This window comes from Netta rufina (genome assembly GCF_964035555.1).
Source record: "Netta rufina genome assembly, chromosome: 6".
Taxonomy (NCBI): Eukaryota; Metazoa; Chordata; class Aves; order Anseriformes; family Anatidae; genus Netta; species Netta rufina.
The window spans coordinates 24,317,987-24,340,843 of NC_140129.1; the positions used below are offsets into that span (position 1 = coordinate 24,317,987).

The window sequence follows — 22,857 nt, forward strand, 5'->3', positions numbered from 1 at the left end:
TCCTTCCTCATGCTTCAGCCTTCCTCTGCCGGATGGGATGTGTGTTGGTGCTAGAGCAGTTGTGCTGCTGCAGCCAGGCTGTTCCCAAACAGCATGCAAAGTTCTGGAAGGCTTGGAGCACGTGGTTTTGTCACTTCTCGCAGCTGGTCTCAAAGCGCTCCCGTTGCAAAAAAGGAAAATGCATTCGTTATTATTAGAGAAAACGGTACCACGAGAGGTAAAATGACCTGCCTGCCTGCAAGGCAAGGGGAGCACAGGTGCCCTGCATCCCTGGGCAAAGCAGTCCTCCTGGGAAAAGCTGTTTTCCAGGAGTAATAGGATGTTGTGTGTTTAAAAGAACTTCAGTAGGTTCCTGCCTGCTTTCATAGCCAACTAAACTACTTTTAAAATATTACATATATTTGCATACCCAGGTTCAGATGGAAAAGAGGGACCTTCTGAATTTAGTGGGATTCTTGCTGAAAACTGGTGCTTATTTTCTTTTGAGTCAGGGGATTCACATCTCTGCTGTCCAGACTTTGCAGACAGCCTAGCTTATCCCTCCAACTGAGTACTGGAAAAGCCAGAGATACCGATGAGGATCATGGCTGAGGCAGTAAATTTGGCACATTCAATGCTGCCACCAGATGAGGGGACCTGCATACGGGCAGGATGAGGTTATTCCCTCTGTGTGCACATCAAGAGTGCAGGTTTCCTCACCTCAGGGTACCATGCCATCACTCTGTGTCTCTCCCCACTGCACTGCAGTGGGCAAGTGATATGTGTGGGTGTTACGCCGAGCCTCGAGGCTGCCGTGCAGGAGCAGCCAGGACAGAGTGGCTGAAGACCCAGTTTACAGCTTCTTGGCCTTCTTCTGGCTCTGCTGGTGGGCATGGTTCTCAGTGGTCATGTCTGGTTGGTGAAAATAGTTTGTTTTTGTTGCTTGCAGGTGGTTTCTGTACATGGTCTTTGTCTTCTTGCTGGGAGCCATTTGCACCCGCCAGTCCCTCCGCTACGACTTCATGATAGCAGAGAAGGTAACTTGTTCAACAGACTCAGTGTAGTGTTATATAACGGGGCTTTCAGATTTCCTTCAGCATTGTTGAACGCTTGAACTTTTCCCAAATCCTGAGCAATTTGGGTGCCCATCTCTCATTGATATTCAGGGGATTTTCCCATTGCAAATCCCAGCGTACAATTGATTTGAATGGCTTTGCATTCACCAGCATATCCGATAATGCTGAATCTTGGCGTAATCACCCGGCAATAGCTTGAAGAGCTAAAATATGCTAATGTTGTCCAGTGATAAATGCTGTATCTTATTCAACGTATCCTGTCTCATTGGTGAAAGCTCAGACCAAATTGAAATCTCTAAAGAGCTGCACTGCTTATCTTTACTAAGTCAAGCGAAGCTTACGTTTTCATATCGAGTGGACTGTAATTGCAGTGTGAGCAGTAAGATTATCGAACTTGAGATGTTCCACGTTGGTGTATATAAATGAAGGAGGGTTGTAGTGTTACAGGCAAGGAACGTTACCATTACAGGCCTTTGAAAAGAGAGTAAAGATTTTGTTGTGTTGCTGTCTTACTTTAAATTGGATATGTAAGAGCTAATTTTACAATATTCAGCATTACACAAAAGCATTGCCTTACAATATATAACTATTTTATAACTATTTTCTGTATAACTATTTTCCTAATTAATTGGAGATGTTTTCCATTGATTTAATTTATAATATGATTTTAATCTAAAATGTCAGTTTGAGACTCAGACTTCGTTTTCTCTCCAAGTAATTGTAGCCCTAGACTTCCTCCAGTCCCCAAAATAAGCTACAGGTTATTGGTGGGCTTCTATGACTTCCTGCTAAGGAAAAAAAAAAAAAAAAAATCTGTTTCAGGGAACAAAAAGAATGAGCCTACATTCTTTAAGGCAACGCCTTTGTTATGCAAATGAGACAGTTAATGGATGGAAAGTACAGTAATGAAATGGTACTTATAACTGAACCAGCTGAAGAGAGAGAGATTACTGAAGCTATGTTTTAATTTTAAAACCCTCTGTAGGGAAAAAAAAAAAAAAAAAAAAAAAGAAAAATCTCCCAGTAAATGAATCCGGAGATATTTAGTTATGTTAAATAACAAACAAACAACAAAAAAGCAAAATCAGTTTTCTCTTCCCTTTTTATGGTACAATCCGTATACTCATGTGGTTTCTTTATATTTTATACAAGTTGCTTTATATTTTAATGACTGTGTGGACAGAGAGAAGGAGAGAGGGGTCATTATACATTGAGCATGCAAACTCCCCGTTTTCATCAGTCACAGGTGAATGAGTGTTTAGTTGCTTTTCTGCCTCACAATACTTGTTTGGCTTTTTAAACACAGAAATGAGATTCAGTAATTTCCCTTCTTAATGAGCCAGAAGTGCCAATTTCTTACGAAGTATTCATACTCTCTGTGCTTAAAACCAACAGCAAAACCTTTCATCAGCCTCAGTGAAAGGGACTCTTCCCCTCTAACCCTGATTTGAATGTCAAGTAGAACATTTAAATGCAAGCATTTTTGGCAGCTAAACTAATATATGATGTCTGCCACAATTGATTGTTTCGGTCAAGTATTTTTCAAACCAGGCCTGTACTGTAGGAGAGGGAAGGGAAGTTCTGCTCATAAGACTGCTGCGTCCAAGGTCTGTCCATTTGTCTGATGGAAGCTGATAGCTGCTAATCTTTCCCTCAAGTTTCTTCTGTCCCACAAGATAAAATTCCCAAGGCAAGTGGATTTTTGTGGTGAAAAGAAGTGTGTATTTGAGTGGCAGCAGGTTGGTACGGTTCTGAAACACCACATTAATTTTACGTGCCTTCCCTGAGCAGCAAGTGTTTTTTTGTCTCTTTACCCAGTCTCCTTTTTGCCACATGCTGATTTCATAGATAAGAAAAAGGCAGATGTATCTTCAATCATCTTAAGACATGTAAATTTGTCTAATTGCTACTAATAAAGCATATGCCATCAGACTTCAACAGCAGCAGATGCTCGGAGGATGCAGAAAATGGCAGCCGGTCCATTTAGATGTTATTTTCCATGAGGAGAAGGGCAGGAGTGGAGGTCATGCAGTGAGTGAAGGTTGAAGGACCTGCACTGGGTGCTGTCCTCTGGCACCATGTTGTGTGCACCTCCACCTCTGCTTGCAGCAGTTGACACTGGGGACCCACGCAGGGATACACCAGTCCTCACTCTTGTTTGACAGACCCTGAGAGCATTTTGTGTCCCCAGGGGGAGAGAAGGGATGCTTTCAACTCCATCTGTACTTGGCATTTCCCCTTCAGCTTGCCTCTCCCTGCAGTCTGATGAAGGCTGATGTCAGCTCAGGGCTCCCCCAGGAGATGGCTGCTCCCCCTCCCATCCCTCTGCTTGTTTGACATTTGTAGGAACTTCCTGCACTCAGACCTGTGTCAGACTGAGCTGAGATCAAGGAGCGTGTTCAAAAATCATCTGGAAACATCTGGCAAACATGGTGAAAACACATCTTCCCGTGGAAAAATGAGCTAAAAACCTGTTATTAGCAAACCAAGAGAACAACCCTGAAGTCTCTGTATAGACAACTTGTATTTTGGCCTGTAGAAGTTGCCCATAACTACAGGGTTCAGCAGGACCTCCCTTTGCTCTCCCTGAGAAAGGTCAGAGCTATCAGGCTTCAGCTGAACTTTGCAGTCTGTAGGTGCTGGTGGCCGTGCCCAGCTCACAGCTTGCTGCTGCAGCACCGCCAGGTTTCCACCCCTGCAGGAGGTGCTACGCAGTCGCACTGGCAGCTCGAGGTGATGCTCAATACAAACTGGTAATAAAACCAGCCTTGGAGCACTGTGGCTTTAAAGAGTTTGAAGTTTCACGTTGGCTGAAGGAAATTCTTTACTCATTGAAGACAGGAAAATAAGGTCATTGTATTATATCCCTTGGAGCATATTTTTTTTAAGATGCCATTTGTTTAAGTGGCAAGTTTGGTTTGGTTTTACTGCAGATTTTCTTTCAGGATTGGTTTTCCCCTCTGGGACACAGGGGTTTGTCTTCCTGTTTTGGATGGTTGGAAGCCTGGGTAGCTTTTCCTGTACGATGTGCTCTGTATATAAGCGATCTCTCCTGAAATAAACTCACTTCCAGTTACTTAAGTGGAATCTAATAGCTGCTGCTTTGCTGCAATTGCTCCTAGTGACAAAGAATTTCTTGGATATGAGCTTGTCAAATGGCTCTGTTGGTACAGGATGTTTGGTATTAACTTACTTCTATGGGGTAATTTTCCCGTATTAATTGCTTGTACATTATACCACAGACCAGTTAAATTGCTGCTTTCCCAGGGTTCGCTCAGTTCATCATGCAATGTTACAAAATGCAGGGGGTTTCTGAAAATACATGTGTTTAAAATCACTCACAGGTCTTCAAAGAATGAAGTAATGAACTTTGCATCCCCTCTGCTTCCTCCAGGTATCCTTGGTGGGTTTCTTGTTTTTGCTAGGGCTGTACATCTCGTCCCTGGCCTCCTGCATGGGAGGGCTCTACGGAGCGCCCAGAATCCTGCAGTGCATCGCCCAGGAGAACGTGGTCCCCATGCTCGCCTTTCTTGGACGCGGGGTTAGTGATCCTTCTCTGAAATTACTGTCAAAACCCAACCTGAGGGAAAACTGTTGATATGAGGAGGCAGTATTTCTGTGTGTCTGTGGGGCAGGATGGGATCTGTGCACCCCATCTCAGCCATGCCCTGCCCCAGAGCTGTCAGTCCTGTCGCTGTACCAGGACAGCCCTTCCTTGGCTGTGGGACCTCCTCCTTTTGGTCCCTTTCTTTTGAGATGTCTCCAGGAAAACAGCCACTTATGATACAATTTGCCTGTCATTTGTTTTTTGCAAACACCTGATCTAAGCCCATTACTTAGCACTTCTGTGCCCACCCTTTCAGAGCAGAGGCCTGAAGCTTTTGTCTAACCACTCTGGTCAGATGGATGCTAGCTGCCTCTTTATCTTTTTGTTCTTTTCTTCTTCTTTCCTTCACTTTCTCTTTGAAATCTTCCTACCTTCTTTGGTGACCTCAGAGCTGAGTACAGTGCTAGTCCCAGTGCAGTGGATTCAGTTTGTGCATGCTGGAGAAGAGGACACTTCTTTATAGGGTGAGATGCCTTTTGGGCTCAATAAAAGTAATAAGAGAGTAGATTTGAAAGGTTAATTTAGGGGGCTGCTAAGCTTTAGATATACTTTGAAACAAAGCCTTGCTTTGAATATGACAAGAGGCTTTTTCCTTGTCTCAGTCACTAATCCTCATTCACATGAGTTATTCCCCTGAGAACAGCCAAAGTCCCAGTCACTAAGGATTGTGTAGTCTTGGGCTATATGTTTAGAACAAAGTATTTCTTATGGATTTCCCTTTTTCTAAACAGGGAGAAAAAAATTCCATTGCTCTAAATAACCTGCAGCATCTAACTGTCTGTACTGAGCAGCTGGGAAAATCTTAAGACGTTTTACTCCTTCAGAGCAGCTTGTAAATACAGAAAAATATTTCACAATAGTAATATTTAAAATTGTTTTATAAGCATGATTATCTCCTCTGTCATTTTATATTTCTCAAAGCAATTCTTGAAACTGAAAGTCAAGATGATAGTCATAAATATAGGAGAATCAGGAATGGTAAGAACAGCAAAAACTTCCAGCTACTGAGGATAGTTGTCAGGCAATCCCAGAACAGACTGTTCTCCATGTGGTGACGCTTGCCAAATTGTCAGTGATTTAGCCCTAGGACTGCGAAATTGATTCCCTTTCTTCTCTGATGGTTTTCTGTCTTTCTGTAATATTTTCTGCTCTGAACTCTGTCTAGGCAGAGTGCCACAGTGGAAGTACTCAGAAAGAGGTGAGACGTTAAAGGCAGATCACTTTACCCGTTCCTTCTCTCTGCCACCTTGAAAAATGTCTAGATTTGGTTCATGGAGAGTTAAAAAACGTAATTTGCCCTTAACAATCTGTTCCACATCAGTTCTTCTTTTCCATGGTTTAGGAAAGTGTTATAGTCAACATAACCCCAGCTAATGTGAAGGACACTGTTGTTTTCTGTAGTGCTAAACCTAAGCCAGAGGCATCCTGAGATCGTACCATCTGTTCCCTATCTCACTAAGTCTTTCTAATACCTAAGATGTTTTCTGAGAACCGTGCTCACTTATCCCTGAGACATATTTCTCATTTCATTGTGAAAAGGCGTAAGGTCCAGAACTGGTCCCCTTTTCTATTAATAAGTTGGAGGAAATAGAAATAGTTTCCATTTGAGCTGTGTGTTTATTGAAGAAGCACATGCAGTAAATGAAAATGTAGAATGGAAAATGTTCCCCGTCTTGTGCTGGTGTTGGTGCGAGGGGGCTGTAAGAGCACCTTCCCAGCCCATTGCTGAAGTGCATCCCTCAGCTGCTATGCTGCTGGCAGAACTCCGTGTTGTGCCAAGATAACTCAAAGCATTTCCTTTTGATCCTTTTCAGAACTGAAGCTTGTTCTTAAGGGACATTGCCATGGTTTCAATTTCTACCTGTCTTTAGAAAGTCCTTGGAGGTGAGGAGTACAGGACAAACCCTGATCGCAAAAGGGCCTTGGCAGGGGCTCTGATGGACACTTAGCATCATTTCATCTGATTCTAGCAATGACTGAGAAAGGGCATATTAGACCTAGGGTTTAAATTTGTGAGCAGATGGCTGTCACCCCACTTCCTGATGTGCTTTGCTTCGTCTCTCTCTCTCTCTCGTAGTCTCGCTAGCCTAACCCTGCCCCAAAGGAGAAGAACAAGCTAAGTTTCTTCTGGTTGCCTGCCTTCCTGACTGATGCCTGGCATTGCTGGTGCCCCCAGTGTCCTTTAGCTGCTAAACCTTTCTGCTGCTTTCCTCCTGGTGCTGGGCTGATGCAGCTTTCGTAGAAGAAAGGAGAAAATGCCAAGTACAGAGTCTCAGCAGATCATGGATTTAGCTCAGCCTTGAGTCAGGGTAGGGCCTGAAGCTACTGATAGAAAAACGGCACAAAAATACAGAAATTAGAAACGAACAGTTAACTCTAATTAACACGTTTTGTTGCCAGAACACAGCCCAGACTTCCCATAGGCCCCACGTGTCTCTCTGAAAGTGTATTACTGTTGCAATGCCATACTCTGAGATACAGAGGAGAGTTGATGAGTTTTTCCAAGGCAAAGATTGAGTGAGGATCAGAGGTGAGGTGGGAACTCAGCAGCTTTTGGCTTCCAGTCTGTTCTTTAATTTATTAAGCCAATGGGCCTCTGCTTGTGTGCATAGGGGTGTGCATTTCATGACTATGCATGTACCTGCAGACTGCTGGGGTAACCATTCTTTACAGCTAAGCCACCAGAGACCCACAAGGCAAAGTTCATGAGTATTAATTTAAATATGTTTCTTTTATTTATGTAATAGAAAGGACCCAACAGGACTCCAGTGGCTGCAATTTGCTTAACAAGTCTCATCACCATGGCTTTTGTCTTCATTGGGCAAGTGAACGTTCTTGCTCCGATAGTGACCATCAACTTCATGTTGACATACATTGCTGTTGACTATTCCTACTTCTCGATCTCCTTGTGCTACGATGATCAGCAAAAAGCTGGCAAGACACAAGTGGAAAACACTAAGCCTCCAAACTCTTCCCAGCCTTTGATTTTCAACAAGCCCTCCAGCCATGCATCAGATGGAGTAATTCAAAGCAGATCGAATGGCACCTTGCTGGAATTCACAAAAGACATGGACCAGCTTTTTAAACCATTTCGTAATGAGCCAAGTGCTAGCAAAAAAGGAGCTGAGAGTTTAACCCAAAAGGTCAAACAGAAAAAGGTGAAGAAGCCAGCCAAGCAGACATTACAAGACAGCTTCCTTCTGGATCTCGATCACGATGCTCCTCCAGCTCAGTGTGGCTGGGATGAGACTGCAGAGTCCCACCATGAAAGCTGGCAGGACCTCGCTGAGCAGGGCCACCAGCTGGAGGTGGGTCCGTGCTGGTCGCCTGCTGCGGACACCCAGGGGACACCTGAGCTGCTGGAGCAGGGGGAGCAGCTCCGTAGCCAGGCACCGGCGATCTGCAGCCAAAAGGTGGAAGGTGAGTGTGTAGGAGATGGGCATCTCCATGCTCACAGGGAATTATCTACAGTCTTAGTCCTCCTGGTGCTTTGCTGGAGGCAGGCGAGAAACTAGCTTTATAGGGGGCTGTCATTCAGTGATTCATAGCAATAATATCTTTTATTACAGGTGAGGGTAGAGTTCATCGTAATGAATCACAGGAGAAGTTCCAATGTAATTTCCCATGGAAGATTAATCACAGGAAAGCAGGCAGGACTCTATGTAGTGTAGGGCTGTTTACTGCATACTCATTATTCTACAAATGGGATCTTAACACCGTACATTAAAAACATTTTGAGTGTTATCTTGGGCCTTATTTCACCATGATGTGGAGTAGGAGCGATGGAGCCTTGAGAGACTAAAACTCTGGCTGTGGAAATGAGATGATCCCCATGCTGCAGGTGGAGGCTGTAATTTGTCATCCACAGCTAGGAATCTGAATTTATTTCGTTGGCAATATGGGTGTTTTGCCACAGAGGTTGTTGTCTCAGATCTATCAGCATTAGTCAATTAAGCTTCATAAACGCATGTGAGGGAGAAAAGAATTTTAGTTTCTTTTACAAACATGGAAACTGTGCCTCAGTTTCCATCGCAGGCAATGACATCTGTGAGGCCTAAAGATAGACTCAGTACCAAAGTTGTAATTTTTTTTTTCTTGATCATCTTTTCTGCTTTCATTTTAGAAATTTTGGTTAAACTGTGCCATACTCAACTGTCACCTAGAATTTCTGGTTTGTTTTTTGGCAAAGTGGAAAGAGACCAATTCTTTAGCTCATTTTTAACATTTTTTTTTCTTTCCTTTTCTCCTCTAGAACCATCTGTAAGGCAACAAAATCTAGAACTGGGAATTCAGCCAATTCCAGAATCATTCTACTCCAGATTCTGCAATCACTGGGTTTCCTTTGCTGGTGTAAGTAATTTTCTTTTATTTTGAGCACTGGTTTATCACTGCCGAAATGGAAGGAAATTCATCACTTAGTGTAAATACACTCCAGTACTTTCAAATGGCTTTTGTTTCTGGTATCCCAGGAGGTCACCTGAACTAAATACTTAAGAGACCATAGACCCAGCGGTTCAAATTAAGAGAAAGGTAGATGACATTATTTAAAACAACAACAGCAATAAATAAACTCCAACATCTTAGGACTTTTCTAGAGTTAAATGTACATGGCTTGCTGGGAAAAAGTCACAGTGTCCCTCTCTTCACTATGAACCAAAGAGCCTGCTTTTGCTTGCCGTGGAATGGATTGAGACATCAGCTTCAAAGATGTGTTATTTTTATTTACGAAACAGCTTCTGCAAGCTTGGGGTGGGGTTTCAGCAGCACTGAACTCCTGATCAGAGCTGCCTGGCTGTGAAATTCCACATTTTGAGGGAGGAAAGCAGAGCATTCCTCTAGCATGTTACTTTAAAGAATAAATGACTTTTAAATTGCTTGTTCCTGAAGCCACGGAAGAGTTTAGGACATTTAAATTCTTCTTGGGAAGACGGATTAATGGGCAGATAACAGGAAAAGGGTCAGATATGGATAATGAGTGAACCATCTGGCTTTGCTGCATGGATTGGGATTTAATAGCTGTACATAAAACATAACAAACACCCTTGAACAACACACTGAACCCTTCTAATTTAATCCTCAGAGTTTGACACCTACTTTTCAGATTTGATGCTCTGGCTGCCAGCAGCCAACTACTGGGGAAAGGTCTTGCCAGACCCTGGCGCAGTGGGTGGGATGGATGCTGGAGGCTCCTCTCTAGCGATGACATCTCTAGGAGGTTGCACGCTAATGCTTTCTCTGGGCTCAGTAACTAACAGGGCCCCCAAGTGTTTGTTATCGTGGGGTTCAGAGTGGTCAGCTCTGCCTTCGTGGGGGAATTGGCTTAAAGAGATGACTGATGTGCTCATTAAAGCAGATTTGGTTTCCTGTTAATAATCAGACTTGAGAGGAGTTTGCAACAGAGCTGAGAAGAGATCAACACAAAATAAAATCACTGAAATAAAATCAGATGCACTTATTCATCCAAGCTCCTTTCCCCTCTGCCTCATCTTCAGGCTTCACCAGCCATGTCAGCCGTGACTGCTTTAGCTCTTACGTGCTGCCTCTTGCTGTGTCTAGCCTGATCTGTGAAGATGCTGCTTCTGCCCCTACTCATATGCCCCTTGAGCCATTTCTACCCTGCGAGCTGGTGAGGCTCCAGATACAGCTTCATGCTCCCAAATAGTGACCTGTTGGCTGCTGCAGCTTGGAGCTCCCTGTGGGCTAGCCAACACTTCCATGACCTACAGCTGGTGTATGTTTGAGTAGCCTGAGCAAAAACTCTGCCTCTAGGACCCGAGGTAGCTCACTAAAAGCTACCTGCACGCTGCTGAAGGTGACAGTGCAAGCCTGTGCTGTCCCTCATTTATGAGTGAGACCAAATGAAGCTCTGTATAGCATGGGGAACTCCTTGCTGAGAAACCTCAGCCATGCCATACCCAAATCTTTTCTGATAATACTGGATAGCAATGCTTTATGTGTGGCCAAAAGCCACTCGTGATGGAGTGCTCTGGAAGCAGGAGATGATGTGGTTCCTCCAGGGACCTACACCACAGCCCTCAGCTGCTGGTGCCCGTAAGGTCCATCCACCCATGGTTGTGGCTGCTGTCGGTCCTCCCATGGGCAGGGTGCAGGCTGTGCAGTAGATCTCGTGCAAGGAGAACCTTGGCTCTGTCCCCATCATGGGGTGTTATTAAGAGGAAGACACCTCAACAGAAACACTCAGCAGGGTAAACCTGAGTGTCTGCGTCCCAGGTCTAGATGATGCACATCTCTTACACAGTACTCCCAAGAGGGCCTGAGAAAGATGGAGATGCAGAGATGCCATCATAGCACTAGTTCTACATGAATTTGAAACACAAGGTTCAGTATTTCTAGCAGTAAATAAATAAAAATGCAGTTACTGATGCTTTCGTAACAGCTTGAGAACCCTAGCACTGCCTCACTTATTAACAAGGTTTTATTGGGGTTGTAAACCATGCTCAGATTGCAAGATTCAAGAATAAATTTCTGAAACCATGTGAAGCTGTGTGTGAAGGTGGGTAGTCCTCCTCGGGCACGTGCTGCCAGCTCTCCCATGGGCCAGAGCAAGAGATGATCAGAGCTTCTCTGGACTTTGCAGAACAGCTGTCAGATTGACAGCAGTATGCTACCTCGCTCTGGAGCAACCCTAAACCTTGTCTTTTCAACAGGCAATCGTGTCCCTCATCATAATGTTTGTCATTCAGTGGATCTACACCCTTGTCAGCCTGGGAGCAGCAGTTATTCTGTACTTCTACATTGGCCAAGTGAGTCCAGGACTCCCCCTGGGTGAGTAATTTTTTTTCTGTATTATTAAATCTGCTTAAAAATTCATTAAGCTTTAATTTAACTTAATTAGGAATTGAGATGCTTGTGTTTAATATGCAGGTGGCACAGTGAGTGATGAAATTTAATTTCTTTGGTAGTTTCAATGCATTTTATGTCTGGCTCTTTAATATTTGATTCCAACTGTAACTAGCATTAGCCTGATAGTTTGCACATTGCGCTTGCTTTTCGACTGTACTGTACTTTAAATGGCAAAAGCAGATTCTGAGACTTAACAGGGATGGCAGATTGCAAACGTATCGTGGCAATGAGAAAAATCTGTTTTAAAAAATCTGTTGTAAATACATTTTAATAAATTTAATTAATCGGTCTAAAACCACCTGAGAAAACTTTAATGAAAATGGGAATTATGACAAGTATCTCATTAAATCTCAGCATTCGTAACTGCAAAACAAGAGAGCCTTTTGATTCCAGATCTAAACAGGTTGAATATGTTAGGAACGTAATCTGGGAAAATACTCTTAGGCAAAGGGCTTTAAAAAGGTCTGTGCATGTGATGGGCTTAAACAAGTTCATAATTAAATATTGAAGCATGTTGAAAAAGCAGCTCATAATTGCATAGTCCTTGGCACGGAGGCAGGAGAGGTTTGCGTTGGTCTGCTTCTGAAGGGAGAGGGTGATACACAGTAGGTGCCTGCTCACGTCCATATGCATACATATATATGTAGGGGTATAATGCGTACGTACCTGCATGCATGGATGTGCAATGTTTTGTTTGGCACCTGGCTGAGAGAAGTCAAAAAACCTGAGTTTGTGTCTTTTAAACAATGCAGAGGTAGCCACCTGTGTTTATTTAGATAAAAGGTTATTTGGCATTCAGTGAGTAGACACCAGATTTCAGAAACCCGTGCTGTGAGAAAGCAAAAATGAGTAGTCGTTCAGGAACTATCAATATATCACTCACCAATCTTTCTACTACAGCTGAATTCTTTTTTTATTTATCTGTATGGGGTGGAAAAGAGTTGCTGTGAGCAATCTGAGCTAGCACAAGCTATCCCTGCTCTCGGCAGGGAAGTTGGACCAGATGATCTTTACAAGTTCCTTCCAACCCGCACCGTTCTGTGACTCTGTGAATTAGTTCTTCCTACTTGCAGCTTTGTATCTTTGGAAATACATAAATTTTACTTTAACAAACTTTTTGTACTGCCCCCAAATACTGAACAAAACACAAGTAGTGTCTTCAGGCCTTAGGGTTTTCTTTGCCTTTGTTTACTCACTGTTACATCTTTGTTATTTTCTTTTTAAATATTTCCAAAAATGACTCTAAAAATAATTTCTCAGTGTGTAGAGGATTATGGAAAGTGATTTGAGAAATGACAGCATAATTAAACATTTTTGTCCTGGTTTGTTTTGCACTTGTGTTCCCATGCATGCTGTAAAAAAGCACATGGCAAAGAAGTTAAAAATGAACACACAAAGTTCAGCCTGATTTTTATTTGGTTGTGAGTGAAAATGATTTTTGCAGTCGCACCACATCAAATGACCCATTTTGTTCTTCAAAAGACTGCATGACCATTCTATACAGAGAAGTTGTGGGACACTGTCTTGAGAGATGCTCTGAAGTAAGGACTAGATGAAAACCTCAGGAGCGGTGGCTCTGCCACAGGAATGCTCCATGATTTTGACGGGTCCCTCCTCCTCTCTCTTTCCCTCCAACAGCCTAAAAAAAAAAATCCAGCAGTTGTTTCTGGGTCTCTGCTCTCCTCCCTAAAAAAAAAAAAATCCAGCAGTTGTTTCTGGGTCTCTGCTCTCCTCCCTATCCCTCACCACAGACTTCGGGGGCTGCTTTTGCTGCCAGCTCCAGAACATATCTGCCCCTGCAGTTAGCCAGTGCAGGAAATTAATTCTAAAAAAAAAAAAATCCCAAAATAAACCTTGGTGTTGATCAAATAAGTTAAACCAGCTCTCCGTGGGGACAGCCAAGAGGGAGCAGTGAGACCATGGCCATTGTGGCTTAGGTCAGCTGAGCAGCTCTTTGTCTCCCCATCCCTGCAGTGGGAATGGTCTTTGCAGCCTAAGGAGGAGAAGGTGCTGCAGCTGGTATCTTTGCTTTGGCCATCACTTTGCTGGTATTTTAACAAGCTGTCAGTCTGGGAAGGAATAGCTGTTCTCCATATGAACTTTGGGTTAGATTCTCAGCAATCATTTAAAAGCCACAGCGAGTGGGAAGACTTCAGAATTGTTCTCACAGTTGCTAAATCTTTGTGTACTGAAAGCTAGTAACAAACATGTCAGTTTGGGATTTTATGCAAAAAAATTAAATGGTGAAATGCTATTATGAGGGAATTAGCAACATACTGACTTTTCATGTCTTTTCTCTGTAGGAGCAGCAGCGAATTTCAGTTTGTTCAGCTGGATTAAGTCAGCTTTGATCACCTCATGCAGGTTGGTACCAGTCACTTGGCAGAGATTGAGGCAGTGCTCCTTGTTCCCACTAATGTGCATGGGAAGAGTTGACCTGCTTCTTACCTCAAGCAGTCTGTCTGGCCCTTCCTGAAGTTCTTAGTTAAAGGCAAACAGGGCTGTTGGCTTCAATTAGTCCAGTGCTGATGTATCCCAGTGGCTGAAGCTTTCTTGATATTACTCTCCAAACCCCAAAGGTCTGTGCTCAACCTTGGAGGAACAGCTTGAACCCAAAAACACAGTAGTAAATGAGGAGTGGGAGACTCCAGCTCTTCCACCCATGGCAGGTGGTGAACTGCTGTGGTGGTGGAACAGGTACACAGGTGCCAGCTGGGCTGGAGTGACAGAGGGGAGATTTGGGGGGAAGCAGCAATAGCTGCAGAGGCAAATACAATAAACAAGGTCTTCAATGAAGGAACCATTCAGTATCGAGTTTGTATGGGATTGCAGCAGAAAATACATGTATCTTGGTGTTTTCCTTCTCAGAAGGCCTCAGAGCTTTTATTTGGTTGGATACTAACTGGTTTTGTTAATTTATTTTGATCCTATTAATTATTAATTCTGTCATGTTTGGGTTTCCTATGGGGGGTAATGACCATCTCTGCTGCTGTACAGAGCAGTGGGATTTGGGGTTCCTAATCTGTTTGGCTGTTTTACTGTTGCAATGGGGGAGCACTGTAGTAAAGATCACATAACATGAGCTGCCAGGCATTAGGTGTGCAAATTTGGTGGCTTCTTTAAAGTAAATGAAGGTCCAGGCACTTAAGCATGTTGGCACATGTGTATGCCTGTCTTGCCAGCTCCCGTCTCTGCCCACTGTCCCTATAACATGGCTACATGCCTTTGGTGGCAGAGGTGGCTCAGGAGAGTGGCCAGAGGTGATGGGACCTCTCTTAGATCCCCATGAAAGGTCCATGGCACGGCTGAGAACAGACATGTCAGGTCTCCTGCATCACCATCCATAGCTGCCTCTACCAGACCAGTGGATTTCCCCAGGTGTGGGGCTGCCCTGAACACCCACCTGTCCTGCAAACCTCTTTTGCTGTGAATAGCTTTGTTTATGCAGCTGCTGCTGCCTCTCATGGCAGTTGCATAAAGCCACACACTTCTCTGTTAGCGGGATGGGAGCCCAAGTCAGACAAGCAACACAGAACAGGAGGAGCGAGGGGGTGTCAAGGGTGTGCACTGTGCTTTGTGCGTGTCTCATTTGGAATAAGGGGTTGCCCCCTCCTTTCTCCCTCTCACTCACCATGTCTGCTGCACTCCTAACACGAGCCAAAGCCAGGGGTGAAGAGGTGAGGAGGAGAACAGGGTGCACGGGGCTGTGCTGGAAGCGCTGCCAGAATTACTCATTGCAGGGTGAGTCAGACCCCGCTGCTTTGTGTCCCAGGCATTTAGCTGTCCTGTTCCGCCTCGGTGTACAGCCGCATCCACTGCCTGTAATTTTGCCGTGCTGCAGCTATGATGATGGAGCAGTTTTTCCTCCTGGTTGTCCCTCGGCACTTCTCAACCCTGCCTGTTGTCAGATGCTCCCTGTGGGAGGCTGGTTAACTTCACGGACAGCTGCCGTATGTGACTGGGAGTAGGAAAGATGAAGCTAGCCCTTCCGGAGAGGCAGCCCTTGTGCTCCTTGTGGGCAGAGGTGTCATTGGTGCCGGGCGTTTTGCCCTGCAGGTTATCTGGCTGGCACAGGCCTCAGCGCTTTGATCAGTGCAATCGATGAGGAGAGGCTCTGTCAGGGAAGATGGAGTGAGGAACTGGCAGCAGCCCAAGACGGAGACCGATCTTTCTTCTCTCCCCCTAAGACTGCAATCTCTGAGCCAGCCAGCTTGGTAACCTCATCCTAATGCCAGGGATCCTGCTTATGCTGGTATGGACACAATTTTGGCTCTGCTTGTGGGCCGGGTGGGTTGTTTTGAAGCCCACCTTTGCTAAGCTGCAAGAAATTGCATTGAAATCACTTGCACATTTTTCCTCAGCCACAATTTCTTGAAATCCAAACAAGACACATTAAAAAATTTGATGTAAAGAAGTCATTGCATTAGAGTGCAAGAGCAATGAAAGCAACCAAGGATCCTTGGCACCTCAAAGAGGGCTGAGTCAGTGTTATAAGGTCCTCCAGTTTTGATTTGCAGGTGTGCAGTAAGGTTTTCTTAAAGTTGGCCTCTGGGAAAAAGAAACTGCAGGGAAGTCTCCTCTTATATTTAAAAGAGGAAAAGAGTTTCCTGCCTACATGGTCTCAAAAGTAATTGAAATGTACACGAAAGCTTAGGAAACTATAAGAAGGATATTTTTCATTAGCAATAGTTCGTGCTCCTTCTTTTCCTGCACCGTCTGGAAACTGGCAGAGCCAACTTTTGGAGCAATTCCAAAGAGGAAATGTATTTGCTAAGAAAATGTATATTTTCCAGTGTTTATGAGGGAGGAGGTTGAAGTATAGTTTTTGCATGCCTTCTAGGAAACTGTTTGCAGATTAACTCTCTGCCTTCCGAGGGCAATGCAGCCCCTTCTCCAAGCGCCCTGCCGCGGGTGCATTTTTCCTTGGCACAGCCGGGCGCGTGGCTGCTAATGGGTCGTGCCTCTGCTTCTGTGTTTGCAGGAGAAGGCCATCTCCAAAGGAGCAGATCGTTGTGACACCGGCCTTTGCGACAGTTGGCATGGAGACCACGCAGCTCACCGAGGAGAACGCAGACTTTGCCTCTCGAGACCGCTATCACCAGTCCTCCCGTATCAGCAGAGAAGAGTTTGTGAATCAGTTTCAGTAAAGGGGGAGGACAGAAAAAATACCGAGTTGTCGCTTCTGAAAGGGCTGATAAGTGCTAGCCCCTGCCACGGGGCCTTGTGAAATACTTGAATGTATATGGAAAGGATGTGAATAGTTATTTACATATTCAAGGCTTGTTTGTTTATGCAAACTACAGCATGCCCAGGTTTCAAACCGTATCCAAAAGGGAGGGGGATAAAACCAACACGCAAATGAAAGGGCCGATCCAGTGAAGTGATGAGTTACTGAGAATGATATAATCCTTTAAAAAAATCAATTATAAGCACTACTGAGCTCTGAAAACTGCCGCTGCTGTAAGAGCTAACAACACCCGATTTCAGATGTCCTCTGGGGGAGCAGGGCAGCAGTGTGCATTGTATTTGCAAGCAGTGACCTCAGATGCAGGAGCCGAGTGCCCGGTCCCAGCTGTGCCACCGATGGATGCGACCTTCCAGGTCAATTCACTTCTCCTCCCGGCGTGAATTTGCCTGCTTGTGATACAGCAATTTTCTACCTCAGTGTTTCAATTACCAAGGTCTTAGAAAGTACTTTAAGGCATTAGACAATAGGCCAGAACCAGTGGCAAGTGCAAGAGGATTATGAAATATATTCGTAACTGGAATCGAACCTGCGCGTTTCTATGCAGTAATGCAGTATAATGAACTCTTCTCTACTGTGAAACCACAAAGTGATGCCTTAGCATCTTTTCATAGTGGCTTCCCACATCCTTTCTGAAACAAGAACCAAGACGTAAAATCAAAGCTATCTCCAAATACAGCATCTCTTGGATAAAAGGAGAGATGATTCAGAAGTGCCTTAACAAAATGCATTTTGCTAATTCTGCTTCAAGCTCATCCTGTGCTGAGCTTTATAGATGTATGCACCTAAGTAAGAGGGGGAAATCGCTGCCTCTCGCTTCCTGTAATCTCTGATCATTTCAGCCATTAAATTATTTATTTCATCTGTGCAATAAAAAACTTGAGACAGCAGAAATGCCTCTCTATGCTAGCTGTGGGCGTGTTCAGTGCCTCTGAGCACCGGGGCTGTTCAGGGCTGTGGCCCAATGTTGGGCACCCTCTGTCCCACCACGTGGTCTGATCTGCTGTGGCTTTGGCTCTCCAGGTTTCTTAGAAGGACCAAGGGAGACTTTCAGCTGACATGAAGAAGAGAGCAATCCTGCAACACTGCAGAAAGCATATTCATTTTCCTAGGTTGCAGGTATTTCATTAAATATCTGTAACCTTGTCTTTACTATGTCAATAGAAGCAAGCAGAAAACGGTGGCCAATGCTGAACTACCTCATATCATTCTCTGTTGGGAGCTGTCCTGTCAGGATTTCTTGCTGTCGTTTTGTGTTGGATTTCCAAATGGTGTGGATCTGCTGTTTGGATGTGCTGAAGCTTCCCCCAGGTCCTCTGGGGCCACCTGCGTGCTCAGGAGGGCCCTTCCTGTGCTCACAGCATCAGGACACATCTTGCAGTGCTGAATTAAGAGAAAAAATGAATAGCAAAGGCACAGGGCTGAGTTTGGGGATGTCTGTGCTGGTACACGGTAGGCAGAATTACACGGATTCTTCTCTGAAGACAAATCTGAGAAACTTCGCTGGTGCTTTGCTCTTATCAGTTCAAAGCGTGGCAAGATAACAGTCAATTTTTATTGTCAGCTATTAAGATCAAATTAACTTATCTTTGACCTTGGCAGTTGCTGCTGTTGTGCAAGCTTTTAGACTCTGCTTGGAGCTAATCCACCTCTCTGACAAGGCGCATGGTGCTGTGCTGTCTCCTGCAAGTTGGATATGTGACCGCAGCACCAGGGCTGTGAGCCCTCGGGTTTCAAAGAGAGCCCCTGTGTGAGCACTGCGGGGTGCCTGCCCTCCCCAGCATGAGCTTGCCCAGCCCTGCAGCCTCAGGAGCACAGCTTAAACTCAAGGAAACCCCAGAGCCCAGCATGAAGTGATTAATGAGTGGAAATCCCTGCGTTAACCTCGTTAGCTCCCACACAATTTAGTTCCCTTCTTAAAGCCAGGCAGCACTCAGGGGATCCTGGGGAGGGAAGAGAGCAGGTACTGTGCTCACCAGACCCCACAGGGGAGCCATGCTTCCTGCTCTTCCCCAAAACCAGCAATACAAACAGCTCCTCCCTTTGACTACCAGGATTTCGGCCAGCTCTCTCAGGACAGTGCTCACAGCTTTGCTTGTGGCCACAGCCCTGTGAGTGCTCCAGGTGCAGCAAAACACCTTTTGCCTGGGTTTTCTGGGCTTTGGGCTCCACGTGCTGCTTCTGGAGAAGCTTTCCCCAAAGCATCCACCCCTCCTGGCATCACCAGCACGGCAGGTACCAGATCCTGCACCGCGATGTAAGGCTGGCATTTGGTCTTTTCCTCCCATCAGGCCTGCAAGAGGAGTGTATCGTGTGGGGCTGGTTTCCTCACCACCGCTGTGTGTTGTAAGTAGAGCAACTTTCCTTTTCAGTGCTCAAGAAGGGGTGTGCTCATCTTTCTCAGGGCATTACCTTTGATGTAGTTAACAGTGACGGTGGAGGGAAGGCTTGTTTCAGGAGCCACCACCTCCGAAGGGATGGGGACAATGGTGTTAGGAGCAGTCTGACCTACTTCCTCATGCATCCTGTGCTTTTGAAAAGCCAATGCCAGTCAAAAATCAAGCCTGTGCTTTATTTTCTTCCCAACCACTGACTTAATCCTGACAAGGCCTGTGGTTTGGGGTACCCTAATCAACCTCAGAGCAACTGTATTTGAAGTTTCTGGCTGGCCCCCCCTTCTGTAACCCCACAGACTCATCCACTTCTGAGGCTGGATGAGTTCAGACCCCACTGGCATGCAGGTCTTTGTGTATCAAGGAAGCTTCTCTAGGAAGAGAGGAAGACTAATAGCATTGCAGATCATCGGGGTGCATTGTCAAAAACGTCTGTAGCTTTTGTAGCACTCTAAAAATGCATGAAATTAGGGATAGCAATTTGTCAGCTTAACATTTAGTGGTTGAAGGGAAGTAATGTGGGTGTCAATTCCTGCTGTGAGTGGGAAGTGTTCCTTCTGCCCACCTGGGAGCCAAACTGTGGCTCTGGCTGCTGCAGCTTTAGTGAACGCTCAGCATCCCTGAAGGTCAGCTTGGGGCCCAGCACTGAGCCTTATCTGTCCACTACAAGTTGCTTTTTGGTTAACGTCCTTATGAAAAGACCCTTCTATCTTTTTAGCCATGTGAGCTTTGTCATCATCTACAATCTGCTTTCCTTGGAGTTCATGGAATTGTTTTTAAGAAATTAGGATGTTTAGCAATGGGGCAGGGAAGGAGAACATTTGTTTTTGAGAGATATGTGGATGTAAAAGGGCTTTTTTTTTTTTTTTTTTTTTTTTTTAAGGCTTCAACTGTAGGTTGCTAGATCGAGTTTTGACAGGTTCATTTGCAGAAGATATAAGCACAGACGGTAGGATAAATATTTTATTATTTGCCTTGCAGTCTCGCCGAGAAGCTCATGCTGTGTTTGTGATGCCACAACATTAACAAGTGTCCAGAAATCAGAATCTTCTGCCTCAAAACACTTACAACACAAATAAGATTGAGAATGGGCAGGAGGAAAGCCAAGTTTCATTGTGATATCAGCGTTAAATGACAGCTCCTTGGTATAAGTTGCCATCACCCCCCCCAGGTCTGTCTGTGTTCCCCCATCAGGAGTCTGCTCAGGGAGAGCCAAACCCCTTAAATCCAGAGCTTAACCCATATCCATATTTCTTTTTTCTCCCCTCATGGCTCTCTCTTGTCAGCTTTGGGTTTCCTTGGATGTTCTTTGTTGTGTATGTTGGCCAAAAAGCCTCACAGCTAGGGTGGTCGCTTGTTCCTAGCAGGTAACAGCGATCACAGAAGCAGCATGACAAAACGTGCTGAATAAAGGACGATTCTGTGTGTGGGCTAATGCAGGAACAGGCTCCCTGCGAGAGTGAGGCGGTGTGTTCTCACCCCTGCCTTTCTGGTTCACTTTCTGGTTCAGGCAGGCACGGTTTTGTGCGGCATCGTACCCCCACCTGCAAGGCTGGACGAGATGTGCTGAATCACAGCAGCCAGCCTAGGGTAGTCATTTAAATCAGAGGGAAAATGAGGTTATTTGAATTATTGCCTTTGTCTGGTGAATTCTAGAAAGGGCAATTACTGCAATAAACGAGAGAAAATTAAAAGATTATAGTCAACCTATAAATCTGGTAACTCCATATAAAACAGGAACGCAGTGAACTTACATTCCTGATTTCACAGTGCTGAGACCCAGATCTGGTGTAATGGCATTTAAACCCGAGACAAGGCGAGACCTCTGGGTAAAACAGCCCAAAAAGCTGTGGATGAGAGGCTCTGGCAGCCAACTGCGGGCTGGAAACACAGAGCCCTAAAGCTGTGGGGTGCAACAGAGGCTCCTTCCCCTTCTGCCCCTCGTGGCTTTGGGATTTGCCCGGATTTGAGAGGTTTGTGGGCAGAAGCCTTGGGGCCACTCAGCAGAGCTCGGTGGTACGGGGTGCACCTGTAGCTTTATGGGATCCAAATGCTGCTCGTGAACCTTGGCAGCAGCAGCAGCAGCTTCTTGGATCGCGGCGGTGCTGCTGTGCAGGGCTGTTGGAAGGGCTGGGTTGTTCTTGATGCGCTCCAAACCAGAGCTGGCTGAAAAGGGTCCTGAAAGAAATAAATCAGAGGTTTAGAGTTGCCTCTTACCAGATAGATTGAAATGGCTGATTTTTTTTTTCTTCTTTTCCAGAAAATGTTGGGTTTATTTCCAACAACGGGATTCAAAAGGCAACATTTTGTATCCAGTGGCTTTATTTTGTTGTGCATTTTTCTGTGAGGGATGAAAAGAGAGCACAAGACCCGTATCCATCCTGACCTCCAAATGTCAAGGATCTGGAATGAGCTGCTTCCAAGGGAGGTACGAGGCAGGCATTTCTTGTAAAAATAAATCAATCAAGCACCACTATCCCCAGAATTTCAAGAAAAATGTTTAGGTGCTAAGTGCTTTTTGGATGATTGGGATCCATTAATGGATGGCTTACAGCATCGAGAGGAGACGGCGAAGGTAATTAATTGCTTGGTTAGGAACTATCTGTCCACTTCGGAAACTCAGGACTTTTAATAACAAATTCCAGGAGTAGAAAATATTCACTTTGTACCTTAATTCATCATCAGCTTAAAACTTGTCTGAGGTTTATGAGCCTGATCCAAGTTTTAGACAGATCTGGGCTGCGTTTCAAGCGAGCTGCAGGAGTTTCATGATGTTGGCTGGGGCTGTGAAGGGTTCCTATAGAACTGACGAGAAGTGACCAGTGAGTGTAATCCTTACGAGGTGTTACGGAGATGCCTCTTCTGTAGAAACTCCCGTGTTTTTTAGTGATTTCAGGCTGAAACAATGCAGAAACTGGTAAATTGGGCTGTGTGCCTCCAGCCCCTCAGACTGGAACGTGGAAATCAAGGTGAAACAAAAACTGTTTTTCCTCCCCCAGAGCAGGGTGATGGGTGGGATTCAATTAATCAGCATTTACTATCAATCATGTTTTATATAGTAATGTTAGAGGCTTCCTGTGTTGCTGTTATTCTTTTTAAACTCTTTTTTGAGTTGAATGTGCTGCTTTTGGATGGAAGCATTGAATGTATTTATACGTAATTTGGGGAGACTTTTAGGTCACAGCCTCTTTCAGGAGGCATTGTTTGACATCGGGGTTTGCTTGGTCCTTCTTGGGAAATGAATTCCATGCATTTAAATCTCCCATTACTAGGGAGCAGGATGCGGCCCTGCCAAGAGTGCTGGTGCCATGTACAATGCCACGGGGACGCACAGCTCGTGGCCACGCGGGGAGAAGTGAACTGGAGCTCACTTGGTGAGCTGGACCTCAAAGATAGCAGAATTTGTTGTGAGTTGACTTCTTCAGTGTTAGGGTGTTCCTCATTGAAGCAGCAAAGGTAGGACTGAAGTGAGGTGGCAGGAAAAGGCGGTAGCCTGGCATTTACAGCCACGAGGCCTTGGCAAATGGGGCAGCTGGTGGGGGAAGGGATCGTGTTTGGGAAATACAAAACAGCCTGGACATCAGCGCTTCCTTTCCAGGTGCCTGTGAATAACACACTGTTTGTGACTGGAGTCGCGATGGAGCGGGGATAGCTTTTTCTGTATGGTAAATACTCAGTTAATGGTACCAGCTC

At 45.0% G+C, this 22,857-nt stretch overlaps 1 protein-coding gene across 1 annotated transcript in view; it reads left to right on the plus strand.

The window, feature by feature from the left end:
• SLC12A8 (solute carrier family 12 member 8) overlaps positions 1 to 16,673 on the plus strand; it is a gene marked incomplete at both ends in the record, with an annotated part of 48,285 nt that extends 31,612 nt beyond the window's left edge. The window contains 7 exons of the mRNA XM_084289491.1: positions 929 to 1,016; positions 4,450 to 4,596; positions 7,410 to 8,082; positions 8,915 to 9,012; positions 11,331 to 11,448; positions 13,830 to 13,890; positions 16,508 to 16,673. Coding sequence (XP_084145617.1) covers positions 929 to 1,016; positions 4,450 to 4,596; positions 7,410 to 8,082; positions 8,915 to 9,012; positions 11,331 to 11,448; positions 13,830 to 13,890; positions 16,508 to 16,673 — 1,351 coding nt within the window. The remainder of the gene's footprint in view (positions 1 to 928; positions 1,017 to 4,449; positions 4,597 to 7,409; positions 8,083 to 8,914; positions 9,013 to 11,330; positions 11,449 to 13,829; positions 13,891 to 16,507) is intronic.
• Between the last annotated feature and the right edge of the window lie 6,184 nt (positions 16,674 to 22,857).